At 38.9% G+C, this 23,636-nt stretch overlaps 1 protein-coding gene across 1 annotated transcript; it reads left to right on the top strand.

Moving 5' to 3' along the window:
• Positions 1-69: 69 nt before the first annotated feature.
• Positions 70-23,425, top strand: LOC111340750 (uncharacterized). Its single transcript, XM_088759095.1, has 18 exons — positions 70-670; positions 1,392-1,527; positions 2,741-2,877; positions 4,067-4,199; positions 4,351-5,398; positions 5,572-5,645; positions 7,524-7,755; positions 9,044-9,161; positions 9,900-10,174; positions 11,023-11,096; positions 11,309-11,357; positions 11,670-11,720; positions 11,822-11,956; positions 12,342-13,027; positions 13,417-14,714; positions 15,009-19,884; positions 20,263-21,024; positions 21,760-23,425. The coding sequence occupies exons 1-18, from the start codon at positions 339-341 to the stop codon at positions 22,471-22,473; spliced, it is 11,130 nt and encodes a 3,709-aa protein (XP_088615221.1). The 5' UTR covers positions 70-338; the 3' UTR covers positions 22,474-23,425.
• Positions 23,426-23,636: the final 211 nt, after the last annotated feature.

Raw genomic sequence — 23,636 nt, forward strand, 5'->3', positions numbered from 1 at the left:
AGACATTTTCATAAGGGATGAGTGGTACGTGGGCATGACGTCATGCAAATGTAATTCAACTGTATTTAACTTAGAAAAGACAGTACAAACAGAAACAAAGGAAGTCCATAGAAACGTTGAATCCTTACGGTTGGAAAGAAAACATTTCGCCTTAAAGCATGCTATTCATCAGAGAATTTCTGGTGTGAATTTTAAAGATGAAAAGTTTAGTGACCTAGATTTATGACAAACGAGCTCAAACTATTGTGATTCGGTTGCGAAGACGGGAAAAATTGGAGGAATGTCTACTACAGAAAAACATCAAGGACCATTTTACTAGTGGTTTAACACTGAATACTATGACTGAAGGTAAGATTTCTTCTTCAGATGCTTTTTCTCCGCGATCAAAGAAGGTTTCCGCGGCCGAAGATACGCTTCGAAACGGAGACGTGGATGGAGAAGGCGACACTAAATCGTTCGAATTTGATGAGTGCTCAGGAGATTTTGGAGTCGTGCTCGAAAACAAAGATCCTAGCAGCCCAAGCTGTGCAAGAAGTGCCTTGGGAAATATTCGAATCGCCGATTTATTGCCGGATAGTAGAGCAAAACGGGATGGATTGTTGGAAGTTGGAGATAGAGTAATGGAAATAAATGGCCGCGATTTATCCAAAGCAAGCCTGGAGCGAGCAAGGTAAAACTCGTAGGCTTCATCAAAGTTTATTAAAAAACCGCAACAGGTACTATTTTTGTATGACGAAGAATAAATGAATTAACGCTGTCATAGTCAAGCTTCTTTACAAAACTGTTGTATCATCTACAACCATTTCTCCCTTGAGTGTACTATTATAATCTGAAACGAACGATTTAGGACCTTAACGCTATATCTGAGTGCAATCTTGTGAACTGTTCGGCACTAAATCATTTATTCATTGAACTTAAACGCTGGAAGATTTGTACCACTGGTGGTGTAGAGGATGTTTGTCTGTTGTTTTGAAATAGGGATCGTTTTAGCGCCATTTATTTGAGTTGTATTGGCTCACATTGTGTGTGACCTTTTGTTTACGTTTAATATCGCTACCTGTGCATGCACAGCTGTGTGAGGTTTTTTGTACTCGACATTCTTGTCTCAGCATTAATATTTGCGTTCGACGCCTGATAAGAATTAGACTACAAAGAGGGCGATTAATTAATAATATCAAATTTCTATCCAAATTCTAGCATGAAACACTTATTTTCAGAAGAGAACTCGCCGAAATAGTATTGCCAGAATTAAATTATATATTTTTTAATCTCAATTGTTACGTATTTCATTTGCTATTCACAAACAATATTTTATAACGTCTTGGTTTTGAGATGAACTGATATTTAATGTGTAAACGCGAATTAATATTAATTGGAGTGATTTGTTTTAGATGGTACTTAGGGAGTGCCTTGAGGAGTGGAAAATTAAAAATAAAAGTTCTCCGTGGTCCTGGTGGGAGCAACATCACACCTGTGAAGAATGGTGTTATTCCAAGACATGAAATCACTTCTGAGAATTCTGGATCTGTAAGTTTAATCAAACAAATTTTTAATTTGACTTTTACACGTCTGGCCCTACCTTCAGTAGGGTAGAAGAGTATTTTCTTTCCATTATTGTCATGGTTTGGTTAAAAAGAAAGTTTATCTAAGATTGCACTTTGAAATGCAAAAGTCAATTTTAACAGGATTAAAATTCCTTCTTTTTTACTCTAAAAAATTTCACATTCTTTTGCAGATATAGTGTTAAAATAAATAACCATTTATCACCTGTAATTGACAGATTGATGAAAATGTTATAGGCCATTTCTAGTAGAGAATTTTAATTATTTTAATCAGATGTTTGTGATATGTTCTTGCAATTTCATAAGTTTCCCAACTGTAAATCTGACAGAAGTGATAACTTATTGAACAAGTAGTCTGGTCATCCCCGTTGAGAAGTCCGTAGAAGGACTGTTGTGGGCAACAGTGACTGATATTTTGACCTCATTACCTACAGTAGTGGAGCCCTTTGATCTCTAGTCTAATCTCATGGGTGAGCAGACTACACCATCAACTTTTACTCCTGTTTTCAAACCGTGCATTTACTGAAAAAGGGCTAGCTTCAAACATGTACTGTTAGTAATAAGTATCCCAGCCTATGTTATTACTTATCGTGACTGAATGCTGGAACTAATGGAACTTGCAACAGACTAATGTCTCTTTGGGGAGAAATATTTTGTAAATATGGTCTTAGTATTTTATATAAAGAAAATTTGAAGATTGGCTGATCAGTTGTGGACGTGCATATTGGAGACCAAGTGTAGCCCTACTATATTCACAGAATTCAACTTTTACTCATTGTAACTTATCAATACACTCAGTTTGTAACTGGTGCTTATGTGGGAAAATAAATGAAATTCTAAGCAATAACAGATGCAACAGCACCGTAGTAAATGATAGGAAATCCTTTCATGAATAAGTTTTTGCACTGCATAATTTATGACGTAAAAACAGACATGTCTTGCTACCTAAGGTATGGCCTACACTGTGTACAAAGATATTAAATGACCTTAATAAAATTAATGAAAATTAGATACGTCAACAGACTTAAAACTATTTTTTATTGACTATAGTGTCATGTTAGAAAATGATAGGAAATAATAAAAACAATGAACTTTAAAATTTTATTTTCATGTAATTAAATATATTGTTTTGATGCTTTGCATATTTTGAGAATTGTCCACCTGATATTTCATCACAGAAAAACAGAGTGAAGAAGATACATATTTTAAAGGATAGCCGTGGACTTGGAGTACAAATATCAATGAAACTCAACCATGAAACAGGAGAGAAGGGTGTGTTTGTGTCTGATGTGAGCCCTGGTGGGGCTGCTGCAAGGTGCGGTATTTCACATGTATTGATTAATGAAACAGCATTGTTTTACAGTTATGCCAGGTCAAATGTTCAAATATATTCTTTCACTCAATGAACCATATACAGCTTTTTTAATAATTCACAATCAATAATGACATGTGAAACTGAAGAGGTAGAGTTTCTGTTACTACTTCATCAGACTTACAAAAATCATAATTTTTTTTCATGAGAAACCTTCAATTGACATTGTAATATCAAAATTAAGTACCACAATTTGAGCTTGTTGTGTAAAACATTGAAGAAAGACTCACAAGGTATGATACATTCACAGGAATACAGATTTTTAAATTTGGTTGCAGCAACTACTTACAAATAGATTCATTATTCAAAGAGTTAATTCCTAAGTATACAATCCTGACCTTGTCTTGGTTCAAGTTTAAATTCAAGACTTTTTGTGCATATTAGAAAATCAGTGTTACACAGTCAGTATAGATAAAGTAACAGTGATGGAATTCTACAGGTGCAAATTATTTCAAATTGTGACTGTGACATAAAAAATCAATGACAGCCAAGACACAAAACTCAATATCTAAAAACAAATTCAATATTGAAAACAGTTTATAATAATAATGATATTTAATACTTATATTGCGCTTTTTCTACAAAAATACTCAAAAGCGCAAATAACCCAATATCCTGTTTTAAGATAAAATTACTAACCATGCTGATTTAGTGTGATTTAACCCTAAAGAATAAACCTTCCATTATTTGTAATTTATGCATTGATTCTTTTAGTAAAAAAATTAATATAATTTTAGATGAACAGTAGATTGAAATAGATGTTAAGGTTTTCATGTGGATTAAATTTATTAAATGAATTATAGCTGCCTGGGATGCATTTGGGTCATACAAACTGTTAAAACTATATATTATTGCTATACTATGAATCTAAATGCACTTTTTGATATATGCATTATCTTCCAGCTTAAAATGAATTTGGGTCAAAAATATTTGTAACTAGTTAAGTTTGCATGTTTTTTATACCAGTATTTCCACCCACATTATTAATTACTAACAATTCTTAAAGGGAGAAAACTGGAATTTCATTTTACCTACATATATCCAAGTAAATGTTTATCGGTAACTTTCAATAACTATTACTTATAACAAATTAACTTTAAATTGAAATTTTGTTTTCTTTGTTCATATTTAGGGATGGTCGCCTTAAGGAGGGTGATGAGCTGTTATGGATCAATGGCCACAGCTTGATAGGCGTCACACAACAGGAGGCAGTTGACTTACTTAGAGCATCACCAAGGCTTATACAACTGGTCATTTCAACACAGGTAACAAACAGTTTTCTCATGAATAATCCCTTGGCAGATAGACTCTATATTATTAAGTATTTTGCTGTCAGTACTTTATACTACAATCTAAATACTAGAAATCTTAATCACAAGTATGGAATTTTATATTTGTTTTATTTTTTTCACAAAGGTAAGCCAGTCTGTGTTGGAAAAGGTGACAGCATCAAGGTTTAAAAAAAGGTCTTTGGAAAATATAGCAGGAAGAACTGGAACACAGATTTCAAAAACCCTTCCTCGAGCGCAGTCTGCAGAGAGTTTGATGAAGAAAGGTAGAAAAATGTCCTCTGATCATATTGAAAAGGAGAACAAAGCAGCTGATAAAAATTTTGGAAAAGGGACCACAAAGTCATTTGAGAATCTTTTACAACAATCAATGGAAAATGATCTTTTGCAAAGAGCTGAAGAATTGAATTCAGGAAAGAATATTAATCAAATTGATGCAACAGACTCGCAAGATAAGTCACATCATGAAGGAAATTATGTCCTGTTAAATGGAAATGAACAAAAGTTGACTAATGGCAGAAGCTGCTCCTCCTCATCTGATGGTTCCAATGAACTAGGAAAGTCAAACACAAAAGATGTCTTACTTTCAAAAGGAGAAGAAAGTTTAGAAAGTGAACCTGTTACTTTGGAGGATAAACCACTTTCCAAAGGGTCTTCCAAAAAATCTTCACCTGGAAAGCTACCATCCCCATCCCCACCAATTATAGATGCTTCAAAGAAGAGAAATTCACCAAACCTTTTCTTGAATAATTCACCCCCTAAAGAGAAACCTACAAAAAGTGAAATGAGTCTAGAACCTGGTCAAATCTCACCTTCCCTGCCAAGACCTCAGTCTCCAGGAGGTATGGGAATCGCTTTTTCTGCACGATATCTGGGGGATCCCCCCGCCAACATAATGACTAAAGCTTTGCCAACACCCCAAAATCTTGTGGGGAGTAATGAACGGGACTCGCCGCAAGCAAAGAGAAAGGGAAGCAACGACAGCACACAAAGAAGAATCAGTAAAGCAATGGAAGAGGAAATTGTTACCATTGTTCTGGTAAAGGGAATGAGTGGAAAAGGTCTCGGGTTTACTATTGTTGGAGGAAAAGGCTCACCTCAGGGCGACATGCCTGTATACATAGGGAATATACTGGCTGGTGGAGCAGCAGAAGCAGATGGAAGAATGAGAAAAGGTTACTTGTTATTTATTCTCAAAGTGCAAATGAAGGATATTAGATGTTAAAGTAATTTTTTTAATTCTTGCCATTACAACTGTGAAGGTCGATTTAATGTTAAATTTCTAAATTTGTTTACACTAGTCTGCCCTCCAAATTCATCTTCTTTGTTCTTTGCAATCAAATTGTAGGTGATGAGGTATTATCAGTGAATGGAACATCTTTTGAAGGTTTCACTCATCAGAAAGCCTTGGACACCTTTAAGGTAAAGGATGAATAATGGTCAGAGTTGAGAACTTTTGAAGGTGAAAAGAGGTGAATTTTTTTCACTCCTAGTAGCAACCAAAATGGAATTTTTCTCCTTGCGATATCAACATATTTACAAGCTGAAAATGTTAGATAACTTTTTTAGAGCTACGCATATGAAAAAGGTTTCATAAACAATGTGGAAAATTGATATATAGTTCGTAGTAGTGGAATCCCTTAGGAAATTGCATTCAAATAGCCCATTTCCGAATTACCCTTGGCATCATTTTCAAAACGAGTCCTGGTGCTCATCCATTCATATGATTAGAAGTTTCCATTCACATGCAAATTAAACTCATTTTTACAAGAATGGTTAAGCACCAGGCCTCGTTTTGAAAAAGAGGCCAAGGGTAATTTGGAAATGGGCTATTCATAAACTCATTTTTTGAATATATTGATTGGTATGTTTCATTGTGACTGCTTTCAGCTTGAGTTGAGTGAATACTCAAAATATAAGTCAGACAGATTTTATATTGATCTTAATAAATTGTATCATAATCAAATAATCATTAATTGTTTTCTATATCTAGTAATTATTAATAGCAACAGCAAAAGGTAAGTAGTGCAGGCAGTTCTCACTGTCATGTTCATGAATCTCACAAAGAATTGTAAAATTAATTTTTTTTATGTGTTCAGGTTAATCATTGATCTAAAAAATTTGAATTGGATGGTTCTGTTAAAGAGAGATGATTCATCTGACTTTGGGAAAATTTGGAGAATTCTTTCTTAACATTCAATAAACAAAATACTGTCTTAAGAGGTTTGTTTTTGTTATCCACAAATGTTATTGATAAATCTTTAACTTTCAAACCTTTTTATGAGTTTCTGAAGAAGACTTTATTGAGTTGAATTCATCCAAATGAATTTAACTTAGTTTTAATCAAATTTTTCAATTACTGAAATTTTAGTTTAAGTTTATCATTTGCTTAATTAATCATTCAAACTATTAACAAAAGCCATTTTTGGCAATTTTTTCTGGCTAGTCAAGAATAAGTATTGAAAGAGGTTATTTTTTCTCTAAGAACTGGAAAACTTAAAACGTTGATGGAAAGAAGTGGAGAATCCAAAACTTGATGTTGATTAGTGACTCCAAGTCAACCCTATTTACATGTCAGAGAAACTCAGATTATTATGATAATCACTTACTGATGAAATGATGAATTTGATTTGATATTCTTTTTCTTGTGTTTGGGGATAAATTTACATGAAAATTGCTGGCTATTGTTCCCAATGTCAACAAAATGAAGTCATTTGTTTGTTCCTGGGGGAAAAAACAAATTCTCCATGGCTTAATTGAAAACATTGCTATAATGGGTAATGTGTGAAACTGCCTCTCTAATTAAAATAGAAACTTTAACAAAGTAATTGTGGAGATCTGGGGTTTTGAGCACTGCTAAAATATTTGACAAATCACATTTTCTTTATATTCAACTACACAAGATATCTTTCTGGCTGTGGGCTTTCAATCACTTCTATTTATGATTAAATATTAAACAAGTACAACATTCACCTGCCCCAGGTTATTGATCAAGTGATTTATCAAAGTAAACAAAAGAGTATTATTGCTGACACAGATTGAAAACAGAGGAAAACTTTATCAATTCATACAGGGTCGCAGTTCAAAATCTTAATTGTTGAGAATTTATGGCAAAATATACATTTTTTTGCACCTTTATTTTGACTTTCAGTCGGCAGTTCGTAATCAAATTGTAGGAGAATAAAGTAGTTCCTATTTTAAGCTTATCAATCTATTGTGCTATCCATTGCTGAAGTTTACTCACCAGGTGAAACTTATACAATATTCTTTGCTGTAGTAAATACTATCCTTGGGTTGTAGAATCTTCGCAGAGGAATTGTAACTTTGAAAGTGCACAGAAACAGTCCTGGAGCTCCAAGTTTATCAACATTTACAACACCCAGAAATTCACCAGGAAGTTTGCGTCGGAACAGCAGAGGTGTGACAGCGGACTCAACCAGCTCCAGCAATTCGTCTTCTCCAATAATGTTTCGAAAGCTGCGTCCGAAACGAAGCCAGAAAGAGAAAATCAATGAAATAGTTCTTTATAAAGGTTTGTTTTGAATTTGTGTTTTTGTTTGCATATCCTTTAGTTCTAGTAAATTTAAAATTTTTCAGAAGATTAGTTTCGCTTCCATAAAATATTTGTGTTATTGTATTTTATTTCACCAACACTTTCAACAGGAGCAACTTATTAGACCTTTAATTAATGATGATTTTTTAAAAAAAAAAATTAAGAACTAGTCTTAAAATTAAGCACTTTTAAGTTTGATTTCATGTTTGATAATTTCTCTAAAGGATTTTAGTCAAAATAATCAGTGTCAAGAGTTAAATGAGTAATTATATAGGTAAGGCATGGATGGTTTTCTGCATCAAAATATTATAAATAGTTATGAAAGAACAAACGTTTATGTCCCTGTCTCAAATCTTGCACTAATGATTAGTTCATATATTTCTTGTTAAAGAAATAATTCAGAAGGAAAATTAGTCCTTCAAAGGGGTAATTTATAGAATTTTTTTTCTCAGTTTATTGTAATAAAATTATTCAAGAACAAGGTCAAGGCATTGTCTAATGTATATAATGACTGAGTTAACCATTAAACCCCCATAAGTGACTAACATGTAAATTCTCCCCATAAAATCAATACATCATCCACCAAACAAGTAATGAGAGTGCTCAAACTTATCAGGTAGAAGTTGTTATAAATCTTGATCTGACACCAAATTCTTGTGACTACTTTACAAGGAAATGTATAGCAGTCAGAGCGGAGAATTAACAGTCAGATCTTGGGAGTTTAAGCAGGGTTCAATGCTAATGGTAGCCCACTAGCCACAGACCAGCAGTAATTCAGTTTTGGCTGGTGGTTTTTGATTTCCACTTGTCAGTTTGGCTAGTAAACAAATTGAAATTGTCGTAACATCTAAGATGTCACTTGCCACTTGGCTAGTAAGTTGAAGAGTTAGTATCGAGCCCTGTTAAGGGTTAAATGTAAGCTCAGAAAGTACTTTCAATTTACCTCATCACCAGAATGTGACAGAAAGAGTGTTATCATTAGGCAACCAGGACTAGAGAATCTTTGGGTAAATTGTGATGGTCTGAGCTATTTTTTATTCAGTTTTTGAAGAGATTTCCCTGTGTTCTATTTTTGATTCTTGAAGTAAACTTGTTTCACCCTAATATTATCAGCCAAACAGTAGCCATACTACTTTGAACTAGTGGCCAATACATGTAACTTGTTTATTGCCCATAGAACCAGGTTCATATAGTTGTTTAAAGGCTTGTGAAAAAATTATCTAGGGTCTTGCTCATTAAAAAAAAATTAATTTGTTCATGCTTTTAGAACCTGGGAGCAGCTTAGGAATTGGTCTAGGAGAGCAACATCCATCAAATCAGCTACCTGGAATCTTTGTTCAGTGTGTTATTCAAGGAACACCAGCAGACAATGATGGGAGATTAAGGTGAATTATATTTTTTTATTGCACCCTCCACTGACAAAAGCACAACATAAATAGACAACAAAATTTGCTGTCAGCCTTTCATTTTCAACATCTTACACTTAACGTCATCTTCAGCCCTTTAACTCCCATGAATGACCAAGAAAGAATTTCTCCTTACAACATCAAGCAGACAAGTGATGAAAGTAAAGAATAGGATTGAAAGGGTTATTAAGCAAACACTTCAATGAAAGTGAATGGTTACATAAACCATCAGATTCCTTTTGGTATGTTTTTTTTTTCTAGGTTTTTGGGATCTTACCATGCAAACAATTTAACAGCATTCCAATCATTTTGAACTTACTGACGTGTAAAACCTTCCTATTCATTTATTCAGCCACAATGCAGACACAGACACAGCACTTTCGTTTTCAAATTTGATTTTGCTGTTTTTCATAACCACTGACTTCTCCAGAAGGCAAAGTGGCTAGTATTTTCACAAGCTACTTTTTATGTAAAGTGCCAGCTACTTTAATCAAACAAAATTATTAAATACTTGTCTTGAAATGAAATAAATGTTCACCTTTGCCGGTTACTGTTTTTTGCCTATGGCAAGCTAAACTGCGGAGAAAAGAGTAACTAGCCACCTTCATTAACAATATCCTTACGATGTTGACATGCAATAAATTTTGATGCTCATACTTAAAAGGTTTTCTCAATTTTTCTTCTTTTTTGTTTTGTTTTGTTTTGTTTTATTATTAGACAAGGTGATCAACTCCTTGAAATTAATGACAAGAAACTGGAAGGACTGTCAGTTGAAAACATCTACAACATTCTAGATAAAACTCCTCCAGGAAAAGTATATATTAAAGTTGTACAGAACAATGCATCTGACAAGTTACCCCTACAACTTAATGATGAACTCACTAAGCTTCAAAGTGAGCGTCAATTACTGGATAAAAAGATGTCAGGGAAATCAAAGAATTCGGGAACTGCATCAACACTCTCTGGTGCATCAGAAAGCTCTGAGTCTTGTGGTGAGTGGTCTTAACCCTTTCATGCCAAGAGTGACTAGCGTCTAATTTCTCCTGACAAAGTCACCCCTGAATCAAACATTAAGGTCAGGAGAATAGAGGAAATGATCATCAACTATTAAGCAGCTCTTTACTGTAAAACATGTTTACCCTGTCAGGACATTAAAACATGCAAAGAGAACAGTATAAAGAATAATTTATGCATACTTATAATAGAGCAGGGTTTGACACTACCAGTAGCCAACTAGCCACAGACTAGTAGAAATTCAGTTTTAACTAGTGGTTTTTTATTTCCACCAGCTACTTTGACCAGTAAACAGATTGAAATTGTTGTAACATCTAAGTTGTCGCACTATTAGCCATTTAACTAGTAAGTTGAAAAGTTAATGTTGAGCCCTGATAGAGTGTAGAGGTTTAAAGGTAGATGATGGTTTATTAGGCAATTTAATAAGCCCTGATCAACTGTTAGCTACAAATGTACAATAGCCTGCTTTGCATCTGAGTGTCAATAAAGTAAAACCAAGACAATCACAACTCAAAAAGAAAGAAAATATACAAAGAGCCAGTGAGAACTCAAAGGGTAAACAAGCAAATTGCCTGAAGGACTACAGCGCTCAAAATACTGCGATCTAACCTCTGTAGAATGTCTACTTTTAAAGGTTATCCAAGGTACTACACTTTTGAGTAACTGTTGGAGTCTTGCCAGTAATCACAGATATGCAGGGGGCACGCATCAGAAGATGGTACTCTTTGTGGATGAGAACATCTGTAACTGATGGCCGTGCACATGTATGTCATGTCAAGCTTATCTGCAGGCCTTAATTTCCTTTTTCTTTTTTTATGTATCTCAGACAATTTGACAAGTCTTTCTTCGTCTTGTGATCTCCTCATTCCACTCTCCATTGAACAAAACAAGAAAAAGAAGGTAAATACGATGACCAGCTGTCCCTAATTGGTCTAGCTAGTATAGTTGTCCCTAATTGGTCATTATGAAGTTTGTCTTACGAGTGATTTTTTAGTTTTCAGGGACAGAAATAATTCACAATACATAACAATACAAAGCCTGAAAGGAATGTGAAAATTTATTATTGAAACATAGCTTTTCAGTTTAATACTTCTATTTCATTTTTCTTTTAGTCTCAAACAGTTCAAGAGTCAGATGATGATGTTTTCACTTATGAACCTGGTAAGACCTATTTTGAAGAAACCTGAAGTATTCATCTCAAAAAAGGAAACGACTGAGGCAACCACGTGTTGAAACAAAGATGTCACATTTGAGGTTGATATCTTTTTGTGATAAGACTAGCAGCATGTGTAGCCAGAGGTCAAAAAAGAGAAAGAAGGGATACTCAATTTGAGTGCCAAGTGTGATCGCCGGAATCAAAACTACTGCCAACCACATAGGTCGTAAGACCAGTTGTAAAGGATTAATTTTTTTTAATTGTTGAGTATAAGAACTTTTTTCTGACCATGTTATGCTTATTCTTTACTAACACAGATTCTGCCGAATTTCTGGAAGACATCTACACAATTATAAAGCAACCATCCGGTAAGCCAGGCCATCAGATAGACTTTTAAATAGAAAGCCTCATCGAAAACTCCGCGGATTAAGATCTCAGCTCACCGCTGCGTATTTTTTTTTCTTGGCAGTTGGACTGGGAATGGGTGTCACAGTCGACAAGTCTCGTGGGAACACCATAGCTGAGGGTGTGTCAGTTAAAAGTATAACTGAAGGAGGATCTGCTGCTTTGGCAAGAAGTCCAAGGGGAGTGGGGCTAAAACTCGGTGAGCATGGTTTTTCTTTTTAATGACTTCCATAACACACTTAGAGAACTATCTTCATTCAACTTCCCAGCATGAAATTCTGTGGCTGTTACGATAAGTGAAGATTCTTTGGTATGTAAAATTAGTAGACTAAGGCTACTACTTTCGGTAGGATGTGTCCCTTGTATAGAGGACTTGAACACAGATTAAGGTGAACTTTAATGGATGTGTCCAACTTAACTTTTAGATGAAGACATGTACGATAATCCGAAACAGATTTTATAAGTAATTTGATTTTATCTACTGATTTGATGATCTCATTTGGTCACTGTAAAAAGTACCTAAAGATGACATTTCGAGCATAAGTAAACGAGTTTTCTGATAATATAAATTTCTTTTTAACCAGGAGATCAAATTATCGCAGTCAATGGCACCCACCTCAGAGGAATGGACCAAGAAGATGTGATCAAGATCTTCAGAGATCTGCCAAGTTCAACGCAAATGAAAATTAGAAGGTCTAAGTTGACTTCCCAGGGATTGGACTCTACTCAAAGAGCAAACAAGAAAACTGAGCCAGCAAAGAAATCTGTCCCACAACACCCTACGCCCCTTCCCAAACCTCCGGGGAGTAAGCGAAGGTCGAGTCTTAGGGGAAAGGTAAAACCTGGTACACAGGAAGAGAGGTTCCTGTCATCTGACAAAACAGATGAGGTGCCATCCTCCGAGTGTGTCAAAGCGAAGAAAGAAAGTGATGCTCCACGTACAGAATATGTTGCAGAGAAAAAAGACCATAATGGAATTATAGTTCCACGGAACACTGACGAACAAGAGAGGAGCACAAAGAATGAAGAAGAATTGCGAAGTGCATCAAAATCACGATTTAAAGAACAGATTAAACCAGTCACAGATGTCATAAGCACAGACAAACACTCAACAAATAAGAATTCGGAGAAAGTTAAGGACGAATTGGGGGACAATTTGATGATTCCATTTGGCTACAGGAAAATGGAAATAAGCATTAAGAAGGGAGCTAACTCCACGCTTGGTCTTTCTTTGGTCCCAAGCTATGGGAACCTTAAGGGATACTTCCAGGTAATAGCAATGGAACTGGAATCAGTGTACATGATTCAGTTTGAATTGGGAAGACAGGTGGCACTTATTATGCTTCTTACTCTCACTGCCCATGTTCAATCAGAAAAACTCAGCTGCTTAATTGATGTTTTAAGCCTTTAGTAGAATCGCTTTTCTCCGTGGATCCTGCCCCATACCCTGTGTGTGTCCATGACTTAAAAAAAGCACCAAATGGGCATGATTTTATTAGCTATTAGCTTCGAATTCGAGTTTTTGAAGCTATAAAAATGTAGTGGTTGAAAGGAATCGAGTGCGAAGAGTATCCCGAAAATAGCTAACCTCCCAGTCAGATGAGTGTATCCCCCGTGAATTAACTGATCGGTATTTAAGGTGTTTTGACCTTTTTACAGATTCGCAGACTACAGTCTGGTATGGTGTGTGCTCAAGATGGACAACTTCAAACTGGCGATAAACTTGTGTCAGTTAATGGCGCATCCTTGAAGGGTGTCACTCACTCGATGGCATTGCAGTTGCTCAAGAAACCAACAGAAGTTGTCACGTTTGTGATTTTACGGGAAGGAGTAGATCGTCAGGAGAAAATATCAAGTCCTGTTGGTGAATCCAAGTCTGATTTATCATCTGGTCAAGATACTACTGTCGTTCAAGAATGCGGAGTCCACGGTGAGCCATCATCGTCGTTAAAGGGAGAAGAGGCAAAAACGTTGCCGTGTGCGGAAAAAGCTGTATCTCTTGGCGCGTCTCAGCAAAGCAGGGAATCGGAAAAATTAGGTAGACGTGATGACTCTTATTTAGGAAGTGATGAAGATGTAAACGTTGAAGAGGATGTTCCAGAACTGCCATCTTCACCTCCGCCCCCACCATTACTGGATGTAGACGATTTTTTAGAAAGCGATCTGTCTGTAGCTCCTCCATCATTTTCTCCCCCTCCTTCACCAGTTCCACCACCAGTTGACTATGACTTGTCTTTATCACCCATTCCCGTTGTTTCTCCACCGCCCGACCTTAGTCCAAGAATGAAGGAATTCCTTGAGCAAGACCCTTTCAGAACTGATCATCATGAAAGCAACAGAATCAAGTCCATTGAAGTCAACGAGATCTCACCGGAATCTAGTTCTAGCCTTAACCAAGCTTGTTCTCCTGGCAAAGGAACAGGTACGAGTTGGGATTTTCAGTCTTTGCTTGATGCTTGCAACGATTTGAATTCAGACGAAAAGGATGATGAGTTTACATCTGAACGAACAACTAGCGCGGAGGCAACTTCGTTGTCAGGCAATTGCAAACCCGGTTTGCCATCAGTGGCTGTGAAAACAAAGGACACTCAGTCAGAGAAATTATTGGATACGAGCACGGGATCTCCTGCAGAGGGAAGTGGCTACGAGAAGCGTCTACAAGACCTGGATTTAGAAATATTTTCAGCAAAACCTGAATTTGGAGTTTGTAAAGGTCCTCCATCCTCGGTTAAAGGTCACCACACAAAGAACATCACAACACCAAATACAACTGAACGCAAAATAGGCGTTGACGTGAAACCAGTTGCTGGTAGAAGAGTAGAGAATGTTCCATTTGCTATTACCTATCAGAGAAAGTTTAGAAACCTTGGCTTTAAAGTGGACCTAACAAGGGAGAGGAAGGTCATTGTGTCAGATGTTTCATCGTTTGGCTTAGTGGGAAAAGATGGGAATATCAGGTATGAATAATGCGAAACCGAAGAAATGGATGAAATCACTATTTATCATTACTTGTTTTGTTTCACGTGGCGCATTTTTTTGCTGCTTGCTTTTTTTTTCTGCCTAATTAAGCGAATTAAGGTAAATCCCTTTACTTGTTTGTGATAGGTGAAAATGGTTTGTTCATGCTCGAGGTTGAAATAGGAAGCTTTAGGATAACGCTAAACCAAGATTTTTCCGAAATTCACCCCTGCTTTCTATTATATACCAGCGCGTGTAAGTAACGAAAGCATCCTGTGTCCTCTGCATTTCAGGGTTGGAGATGTTCTTTTGTCGATTAACGACTCCTCCCTAGAAGGAATGGCCCTTAAAGATGTCCAAAATATGGTCAAGAACTGCCCAAGGGGAGATGTAAGAATTGTGGCCCAAGCCGGACCTAAACCACCGAAGCCGACCGAATACCTTGACGAAACAGTCTCATTTCAGAAGAAAAAGGGACAACTTGAAGAGATACCTGACCTAATCAGCCCAGCAGACCGGGAAGCTCAACCGAGTGTTTTTCCTAGTGTGGCAGCCCAAACACCTTGGGTGGACATCCCCAATGAGCTTATCTCTCTGAAAACAGCAGAAACTTCTGGTGGAACAGTTTCAAACTTACTTTCATCAAACATTATACCAGATTCAGAAGAAAGTGTTACCTCTATAACTCTGTCTCAAGAACTTACTGATGACTTAATTACAACAGAGGGATGCGAAGACAGTGAACTGGAAGAAACTGAATTTGATGGTCTGCCTCCTTCTGCTCCTCCTCCACCATTGCCGAGAAATGACACAGATGAAGAAAGTTATTCTGGTGAAGTGCCTGAATTGTTAGCGGAAGACATTGGAGATAACGTACCTTTGAGCCCACCAGCCAATTTCGAAGACTTTGTTGATGAAAGTATTGAATCTGCGTTATCTTTCGACCCAGAAGTAGAGGAAGTAAGCACATTAGCACCACAGCCTCCGCGTCTGTTCAGTGAAGACACACAGTCACCCTCTTCATATTCCATTCAGAAGAAGGAGAACTTAAAGCAAAAGTCCGATATACAATATGCTTCACAAGAGAAGCAGAAACGACTTCCTGAGAACTTAAAACAACAGATACCACCAATTAAACCCCCTAGATTGTTTGGAGACAATGTAAAAGATGAAAGCATACATCAAGAAGTACCCTTAAAGGCCATGAACTATTCGTGTGTGGAAGATGCAGCTGCTTTGGAGTCTCTGCCGTGGAATGGACTGGATAAAAGTCCAATCAAGCCGCCAAGTTTGTTTGATGACGAGCTAGAAAGTCTCCCAAGCTTACCGAGTGCTCCGCCGCCACCTAAACCAAGAAGACAATTTATCAGTCTGGACACAGATTCCTCGACTTCTTCGTCGCCACTTCATTCTTGTCGGTTTGATCGGGAATCGCCAAGTCATTCACCAAATATTGAAAGCTCGAATCTTATGGTAGAATCTGGATCATCATCCCCTTCCCATGGACATACTTCCATATTTGGCATACCAGATGCATTTAGTGACGTGCCTATTCAGCCGCTGGATGACGTAGATGATGACATGTCAAGCCTTCCTCCTGCCCCTCCACCACCTCGTTGTCCAGTCAACAGGTCATCTAGCTGGTCTGTCAAATCTGATGATTCGGTTCCATCGCCACTTGGAGATGTACAACCTACTTATAACACCAACCCTCTACCACACCCCGTCAAACCAGAACGAAAGAATTCAAAGAAAAGGATATTACCCTTGCCAAGCAAGTCAAAAAGAGGAAAAAAACCATCGGAGCAATCTGGTTCCTCTGGTAGAGGCAATGGACTCCATGAATCACTAGCCCACCCTATTCAGGTGGATTTTGTTGCTCCAATAACGTCAAGTGATGCCAATGAAGCCGATTCATTGACGCATGTGGAGCCACCCGATGATGACATGGAAAGCTTACCCCCAGCCCCTCCTCCACCGAGGATTTCACCCCTCACTGTAGAAAGTTTGGAAAGTTTTGCAGATGGTTTACAAGTTGTTAACGTTAAAACCAGCCCTGCGCATTCAGCCCTTGAAGAAGACAGAGCCATATCATCATCATCTGTGCATCCATCTCAATCCTCTCCAAAGAAAAAGAAGAAATCTTTTAGAAGAAATGTGATAGAGATGGAGGCTGAAGGATTCATACCTGAATCTGGAGGCGTGTCAGTTCATTTTCCTGTTGTACACGAGAGAGACCGCTCAGCAGACGGTTCCTGGAAGCATCTTGCCCCACTGGAAGATGACGTTGCCGTCACAGATTCGTCCGATGCAATGTCCCCACCCCCCTTACCTCCGGAAATGGAGCTTTGGTCAGAGGCCGGAGCAGCAGAAGCAGAGCTTGCTTTACTGGATCGGATATTGACTTTAGAGGACTCGTCACGCTCTGGCAATGAGCAGGACAGTGAAGGAGGAAGCTCGTCGTCCTGTAAGCCGCCATCATTTTTCACGGAATTGTCAAATCTGGACACAAAATCCTCACAAAGTAAGGAAGGATCAACAGAAAATACATATCAAGAGACCCTTCACCATTCCATGATGTCAACGGAAGGTTTTGGTCAGACCAACATCGCCTTTTCATCACAAGAGGAACTTTCTGACACGGACTCTGGAGGAACACCTGATTTGGAACCCATGAACTTTAGCTCCTCGATCAATTCGACGGAAGCAAATGTAGAGTCAAAACTCTATTCTCCTATTCTTGACTTGAGAGGGCCAGCACCAAGTAACACACATTTCAAATCAAAAGGGAAGCTACTAAAACAAGTAACTGGAGGTGAAGATCCGGCTGAGAATTTCACCAAGCAAAGGAGGCCAGCTCCCCCTATCCCTGCAAGACCGCCTGCCAAAAGCAAGGCCAGTGGCACACCTCGAAAGTCGCTTCCAGGGGGTATAGCTGTGCTTCCCTCCAAGCCTGATGTTAAACCAAAAGCAATTTCTCCGTCACAAGAACCAACACAGCAACTCAAGAAAGAGCCAGAAAGACTATCTTCACCAATGAAAGAGAAGTCCACAAAGAAACTGTTCTCAAGAAGTCATAAAAGTAAGGACAAAAAAGCTGATCCCAACCATCTACAATCACCTGACACTTCATTTGACACAAATCCTGTCGGACATGAAAGATCGCGATCTTGGACCAAGAAACTTTTTGGCTTTCGCAGTAGAAGTAGAAGCAAGAACCGAGAGAAGCCAAAGGATCGAGAGAACAGGAGTCGATCTGTATCACCTCCAAGAGGATTGTTTTCCAGATCAAAGAGGTCCAGTCCGCCTCTTCCTCCACCCACAACAAACAAGGACTTTTTGAGTAAACAAAAGAAAGAGATTGGGAGAAATGGCTCGGTTTACGACGACGTTGAAAAGCCAATTTTCGACGAAACTAAAGTTCTCTCACAGACATTGCCATATACTTTTAAATTAAGTGATCCATCCTCACAGAGGAAAGACTATGTAGAAAGGCACAATAACAAATTTGGTGTGTCAAAAACAAATGATGAAGGCATGAGGCCTGCAGTGGCGACAAATGAAATAAATTTTCAGCAAAGTGAAGATGGTAGTTCAATAGAACAAGATGAATCTTGCAGTGACAGCGCGAATGGCGAGAATGATAATTTGGATCATCATGAGACGGAATTTGAGATTGATATTCAAGGTGCCAGTTTGTTCACAGACGATGATGATGTAGTGGAATCTCATGTTCTTGCTGATGTGGATACATCCCTTGCAAACAGGCCACTTCCGCCATCTCCCCCGAGACGTGAAAAACAACCGAATGTAAGCGCCGTGATAACAGCTGAATATGAAGAGCGCAATGCCGTTAAAGATAACTTCCCAACGAAATCTCCTTATAAACCTCCTGTTCCAAAGAAGCCCACTTTCCTAAAGTCTGGCAGTACTCCTAGTAGACAACAAAAAGACACTATAGATGAACTCAAACAGAAAATCAACAAAGAAAGACTGGGAACGTCACCATTTATGACTGGGAATCTTACCTCTGACACTGAAGATAACGAAGCCCAGAACAGTGACGTTTTTCCATCGCCTGATACACCAGTTTTTAAGGCTATGCCACCTCCATTGGCACTACAAGCCAGTTCAAGTCTAGCTGAGAAGGACGACTTTAATATAGCGCCACTTTGTCCCAACTCACCAGGCCCTCCTAGATTCAAACCTCCACCGCCACCTTTATCTTTGAAGGCAGTTACTGTGCAGGAGAATGCCACAGGAGATGAAACATCAGTTTCTCCGGTATCCCCGGGTCCTCCTAATTTTAAGCCAGCACCTCCGCCTGTAGATTCGCTGGTTCCAAATAAGAACATCGGTAGTGGAAACGAAGACCTATCGAGCACAATTGGTGTTCCCACTGTCAAACCTTTACCTCCAATTCCTATTCTCGGTAGGAGTAAAAAACAAGAGGATACATTTCCAACGGAACAGAATGATGAAGAAGATAACTATGATATAGTCGCGCCAGTACTGCACAATGACGAGCCTCGAAAAACGAAACCGCTACCTCCAATCCCTACTGACCTGAACGTGAAGAGTACAGCGAACACCCTCGAGCTTACATTGTCAAGACAGAACGCTCAGGAAGTTGACAAAAAAGATTTCAACAACCCTGAGATATGGGAACAAAACACTGACCCATTACCTTCACAAATTCACCTGAATGAGTACAATGATTATCCACACTTGTCACAAGGGGAAGAACCAGTAGTCACACAGGATGTCACTCATGAGGTCAATGCATACAATACGGATGACTTTGATAGCTCAGACTTTTCTTCTGAATGGGATGATACTTGTAGTTCAACTCAAGAATATTCGGGCCAACTTTTTTCTGGTTATAAGGTCGCTAGAAGTGCTAGTTTTTCTGCCGGAGACGTTCCAGTTCAGCGTCCCTCTGTTGTTGATGAGGCGACGAAGCGATCCACTCCTGTTACCAAGTGTCCCCCTCCTTTCTTCCGTAGAAGGTCATCCTCTTTACCTCAGCTTCTTGCCGACTCCCACACGAATGAAGCGTCAGAAGGAAGAGTTGGGCAGGCGGATCACTGGCACACTGGAAACCTTCAGCGGCTTATTGACAGCAGGAACCAGGAGGAGGATGTTGATGAAGGGATAGTGGAGGTGCAGGTGAGTGTCGTTGTACTAAGGGTTTAATAACCCATCATTCGTTTATAAAATTGATCTCTGCTCTTTCGTGGAACGGAATCTTTTATTCAAAATATGAACAGTTAATGGGAGAAGGAGTGACAGTGGACCCAGAGGGTGACACTGATTGGAGGAGTGAACTTGATTATGACCTTCAGTCACTTTCCAAGTTAAAAGTGAGGTTTGATTTAGTCATTTCGTTCTCGTGTAGGGAACCTGGAAAATGTTAGGGGTGTGATCGATCAAACCTATTACCGCTGGGAAATGGAATCGGTGTTCAATGACAGACAATAACTTTGTTCATTCTATGAAATCAGTAATGCGTAGATGGCTAAGCGATTCATTTTTCCTTGAATGCAGCTTCTTAAAGAACAGAAATCTATTGGCTTAATGGTCGTGGGAGGTCTGGACACCCATCTAGGCATGCTGTATATAAAAAATATTCAGCCCAACTCTCCAGCCGCCAGTTGCAATCGACTCAGAGTTGGAGACCAGCTGTTACAGGTCAATGATAATTGTCTTGTGGGAGTAACTCATAATGAGGCCTTGAACATTCTTAAGAACACACCACCGCTGGTGAAACTCACTGTGGCAAGGAAGAAGAATAATGAAAGTGACAGTATTGAACTGGTGGCGGAAGGAAGGCGTGTTCCAGACGCTGAAGAACCTATCGTCTCCTCCGCTCGTGAATCGAGCACAATTTCAAAGACTGCGTCAGATCTGCCCGTGAGCCCACTTCCTGACAGGGGCCAACGCCCCAAGTCATTGATTAGCCTCTCGTCTTTCGGAACGTCATTTAGTAATGATCCTTCTCCGGCCTCTCCATGTGGTTCGTTGGATGATTCTGATGACTACATCCCCGCCTACCTGGAGCCAGAGAGCCCGACACTGACCCTTCGTCAGGATGACGTTCCCGTGACCATTATTGATGGTATTCCTGGTGGGTATGACTCCACAACAACAGAGGATGAAGAAGAAGTCAAGCCTGTCAGTAAAAGCGTCAGTTGGGCAGTCAGTAGTGACGACGCTAAGGTGTTTACTGTAGAACTCTTGAAGAATAGCCGGGCAGGTTTGGGACTGAGTGTCACTGGGGGAGTGGACACATCTCATGAAGACATCATGGTGAGTATCATTGACGCTCCCAGTATCACCCCTCTCCTCTTGCACCTTCTTGTCTCTTACTCGAAACTTTACTGGAATCACGCGTTATCCTTTTTACGTTGTCTCCTTATGAATTCCTTGTTTATCCTAATCCTTTCCCTTTCCTATTACCCTCCAATCTACCATCCTGTATTCTCACGTATTGTTCTCTAATTCCTCCCCAGTAGTCTAATTCTTCTCCATGTTTTTCCCTCTCACCAGACGCTGCTGGTCCTTCTCTTCCCACAGCACTCGTTCATCTTCATCCCCCTATTTCTCTTCCTACTGTGTTCCTCTTCATATGCCTTTCCTCGACCTTCTTCCTTTCTCCAACCCCCTCTATGTCCTCTAGCATAGTGTGGCGCTTCATCGTATTAACTCGTTCCTTCCCACAACCGTTATTCCTTGTTTTTTTTTTTGTTTTTGTTTTTTTTTTGTTTGTTTGTTTTTTTTTTTCATTTCTGTAAATACAGAAAGCATACTTACGAGCTTACTTAGCCAGCGAGCCTCCTCTTATCGTCGTCAGGATTCGAGCAACGAACTGGCGGACGCAGGGTAGATCTTACTAAATATTTGTCTTTCTAACACAGAGGACTGTTAATTATAGATTTAAATCTATTGGAACTTCAGAGTCCTTTGAGTTAGCACTTAAAGCGATGTGGTAGTAAAATCGTGAACTCTTTCGGCCGTTTATTTTGTTTGCTTTTGTTTTTTTAGGTGCGGCAGATTCTCTCCAACAGCGTCACAGCTCACAATGGACATATTAAGAAGGGAGATATCCTGTTGTCTGTCAATGGCAAGTCCTTCAAGGGATTAACAAATTCAGAAGCCTTAACACTTCTCAAAGACACTCCTGAGCGGGTTACTCTTGTTGTAAGCCGGCCATTAGGACATAGACAACAATCTAAGGCGACGAATCTTCTTCGAAACAAAAATCCCAACAAAGAAATTAGCTCTCATTTTGATGCTTGGCCTACGAGGGAGGAATTGACTAAGAAGAAAAACCTGGCCAACGCAAACAATGCCACACCGCCAACGTTCGAGAAAATCCCATTAGACGTAGCGAAACAAAATGGAGAACATTCTACCTTCGATCGTTTAAAGAAGAGATTCTTCTCTAACGGTGGGCCCATAAGACTCCAAAAATTACCCCATGGACCCTCTGTGACCGAAGTAACGCTTGAAAAGGGGGCCTCTGGATTAGGGTTCTCTTTGGGAGGGGGCCAGGATTCGCTTTATGGTGATGCTCCGATTCATGTGAGATATGTGTTCAAGGAAAGCGTGGCCGGAAGGAGTGGTGCTTTGAAGCCTGGGGACGAAATTATTGAAGTGAATGGACAAAGGGTGGCATACATGGCAAATGTGGACGTTCTTGAGCTGATCAGAAGATTGCCGTACGGACCAGTAGTTATGAAGATAAGACGGAAATAACACAAGGTGCGGCTGTTATTTGTTTAAACAGCTAGCCAATCATGGTGCGAATGCTATGTGCGCGAACAGAGAGGAATCCTTTGTCCCAACAATGCTGTTTAATTCAGTGCTGAAAGTAATCTGGAATATCGTAAGCTTGCTTTACCTCGCTTGCTGATTGGTCTAGAATCCCCCTTTCAACCTCTCAACCAATCAGATTTAAACCTAAAACTGAGTTGGTTACTCGCGTCTTTTCGCGCTTCCTGGTTGGCATGCGCACCACAAGGTTCATGGCACACTGCATCGTTGTGATAGCGTGTGGTTTGGTTCACGACACTACATTAAAAAGCAATCTACTTCTGAACCTGCTTGGCTAAGAAACGTGCTGACTTTGATCGATTCCAGCAATTTCGTATTTTAAACTAATCACCGAGCTTAATAACATCGCAACTAGGTAGCTCCGTATACAAATCGTTGCTGGTCGGATGTTTCGGTAAACAGTTGTGAAAGAAGTAAATTCCCATCGCACCAAGCACAACGTATCTAATAAGTATAAAGTCAACAATATAGTCATATGTTGTTGCTGTAATTAAAATGTTGATTTTCGCCAAATCTAACGAAAAATCAGATCTTTATAATTTTTCATAAATCTGCGGTGACGACACGATGTGACCTTTTCCAATTGTATATACTTTCTGTTAGAGAATTGCCCAACCATATGCAATCAGAGCGATACGTTTCAACGTGTTTTTGAAAGAGTAGATAGCACTTCTAACATCAGCTCTCAAATCATTCGTGCAACTATTATTTATTGGACAAAAGTGTTACCTCATCATTTCAATATTTACGTCAATGACGATATAACTAATGAAAGAGAAATTTATTGTACGATCAACCAAAGGTATTTCATCGGCAGCAATTAATGTACATCATATCAAAGAATAGCTGTCAATAAAATTATTTAATTTTTTAAGATTTTGTACCTGTGGTGGTATCTTTTTGGGAGGCTGATCATGAATAATTTATTACCATTTTTGAAAGTTTGCTTTAAAGAAAAGAGACCCCTATCCTCCCAGGCTGAGCAAGGGAAACATCTACTTGAACAAAACAAGTCTGTGGGAGCTTCTCTTGGTTTCTGTTACACGAAGTAGAAAGAAGTATTACTATTCCTCCCCCACCCCCCC

This window comes from Stylophora pistillata, chromosome 4, assembly GCF_964205215.1.
Source record: "Stylophora pistillata chromosome 4, jaStyPist1.2, whole genome shotgun sequence".
In the NCBI taxonomy this organism is placed as follows: Eukaryota; Metazoa; Cnidaria; class Anthozoa; order Scleractinia; family Pocilloporidae; genus Stylophora; species Stylophora pistillata.

Excerpts from the sequence above, each read along its gene's own strand:
- LOC111340750 (XM_088759095.1), top strand. The coding sequence starts at position 339 with ATGACTGAAGGTAAGATTTCTTCTTCAGATGCTTTTTCTCCGCGATCA. Across the intron at positions 9,162-9,899 it reads GACAATGATGGGAGATTAAG|ACAAGGTGATCAACTCCTTG; the intron begins GTGAATTATATT and ends TTTTATTATTAG. Across the intron at positions 14,715-15,008 it reads GGAAAAGATGGGAATATCAG|GGTTGGAGATGTTCTTTTGT; the intron begins GTATGAATAATG and ends TCTGCATTTCAG.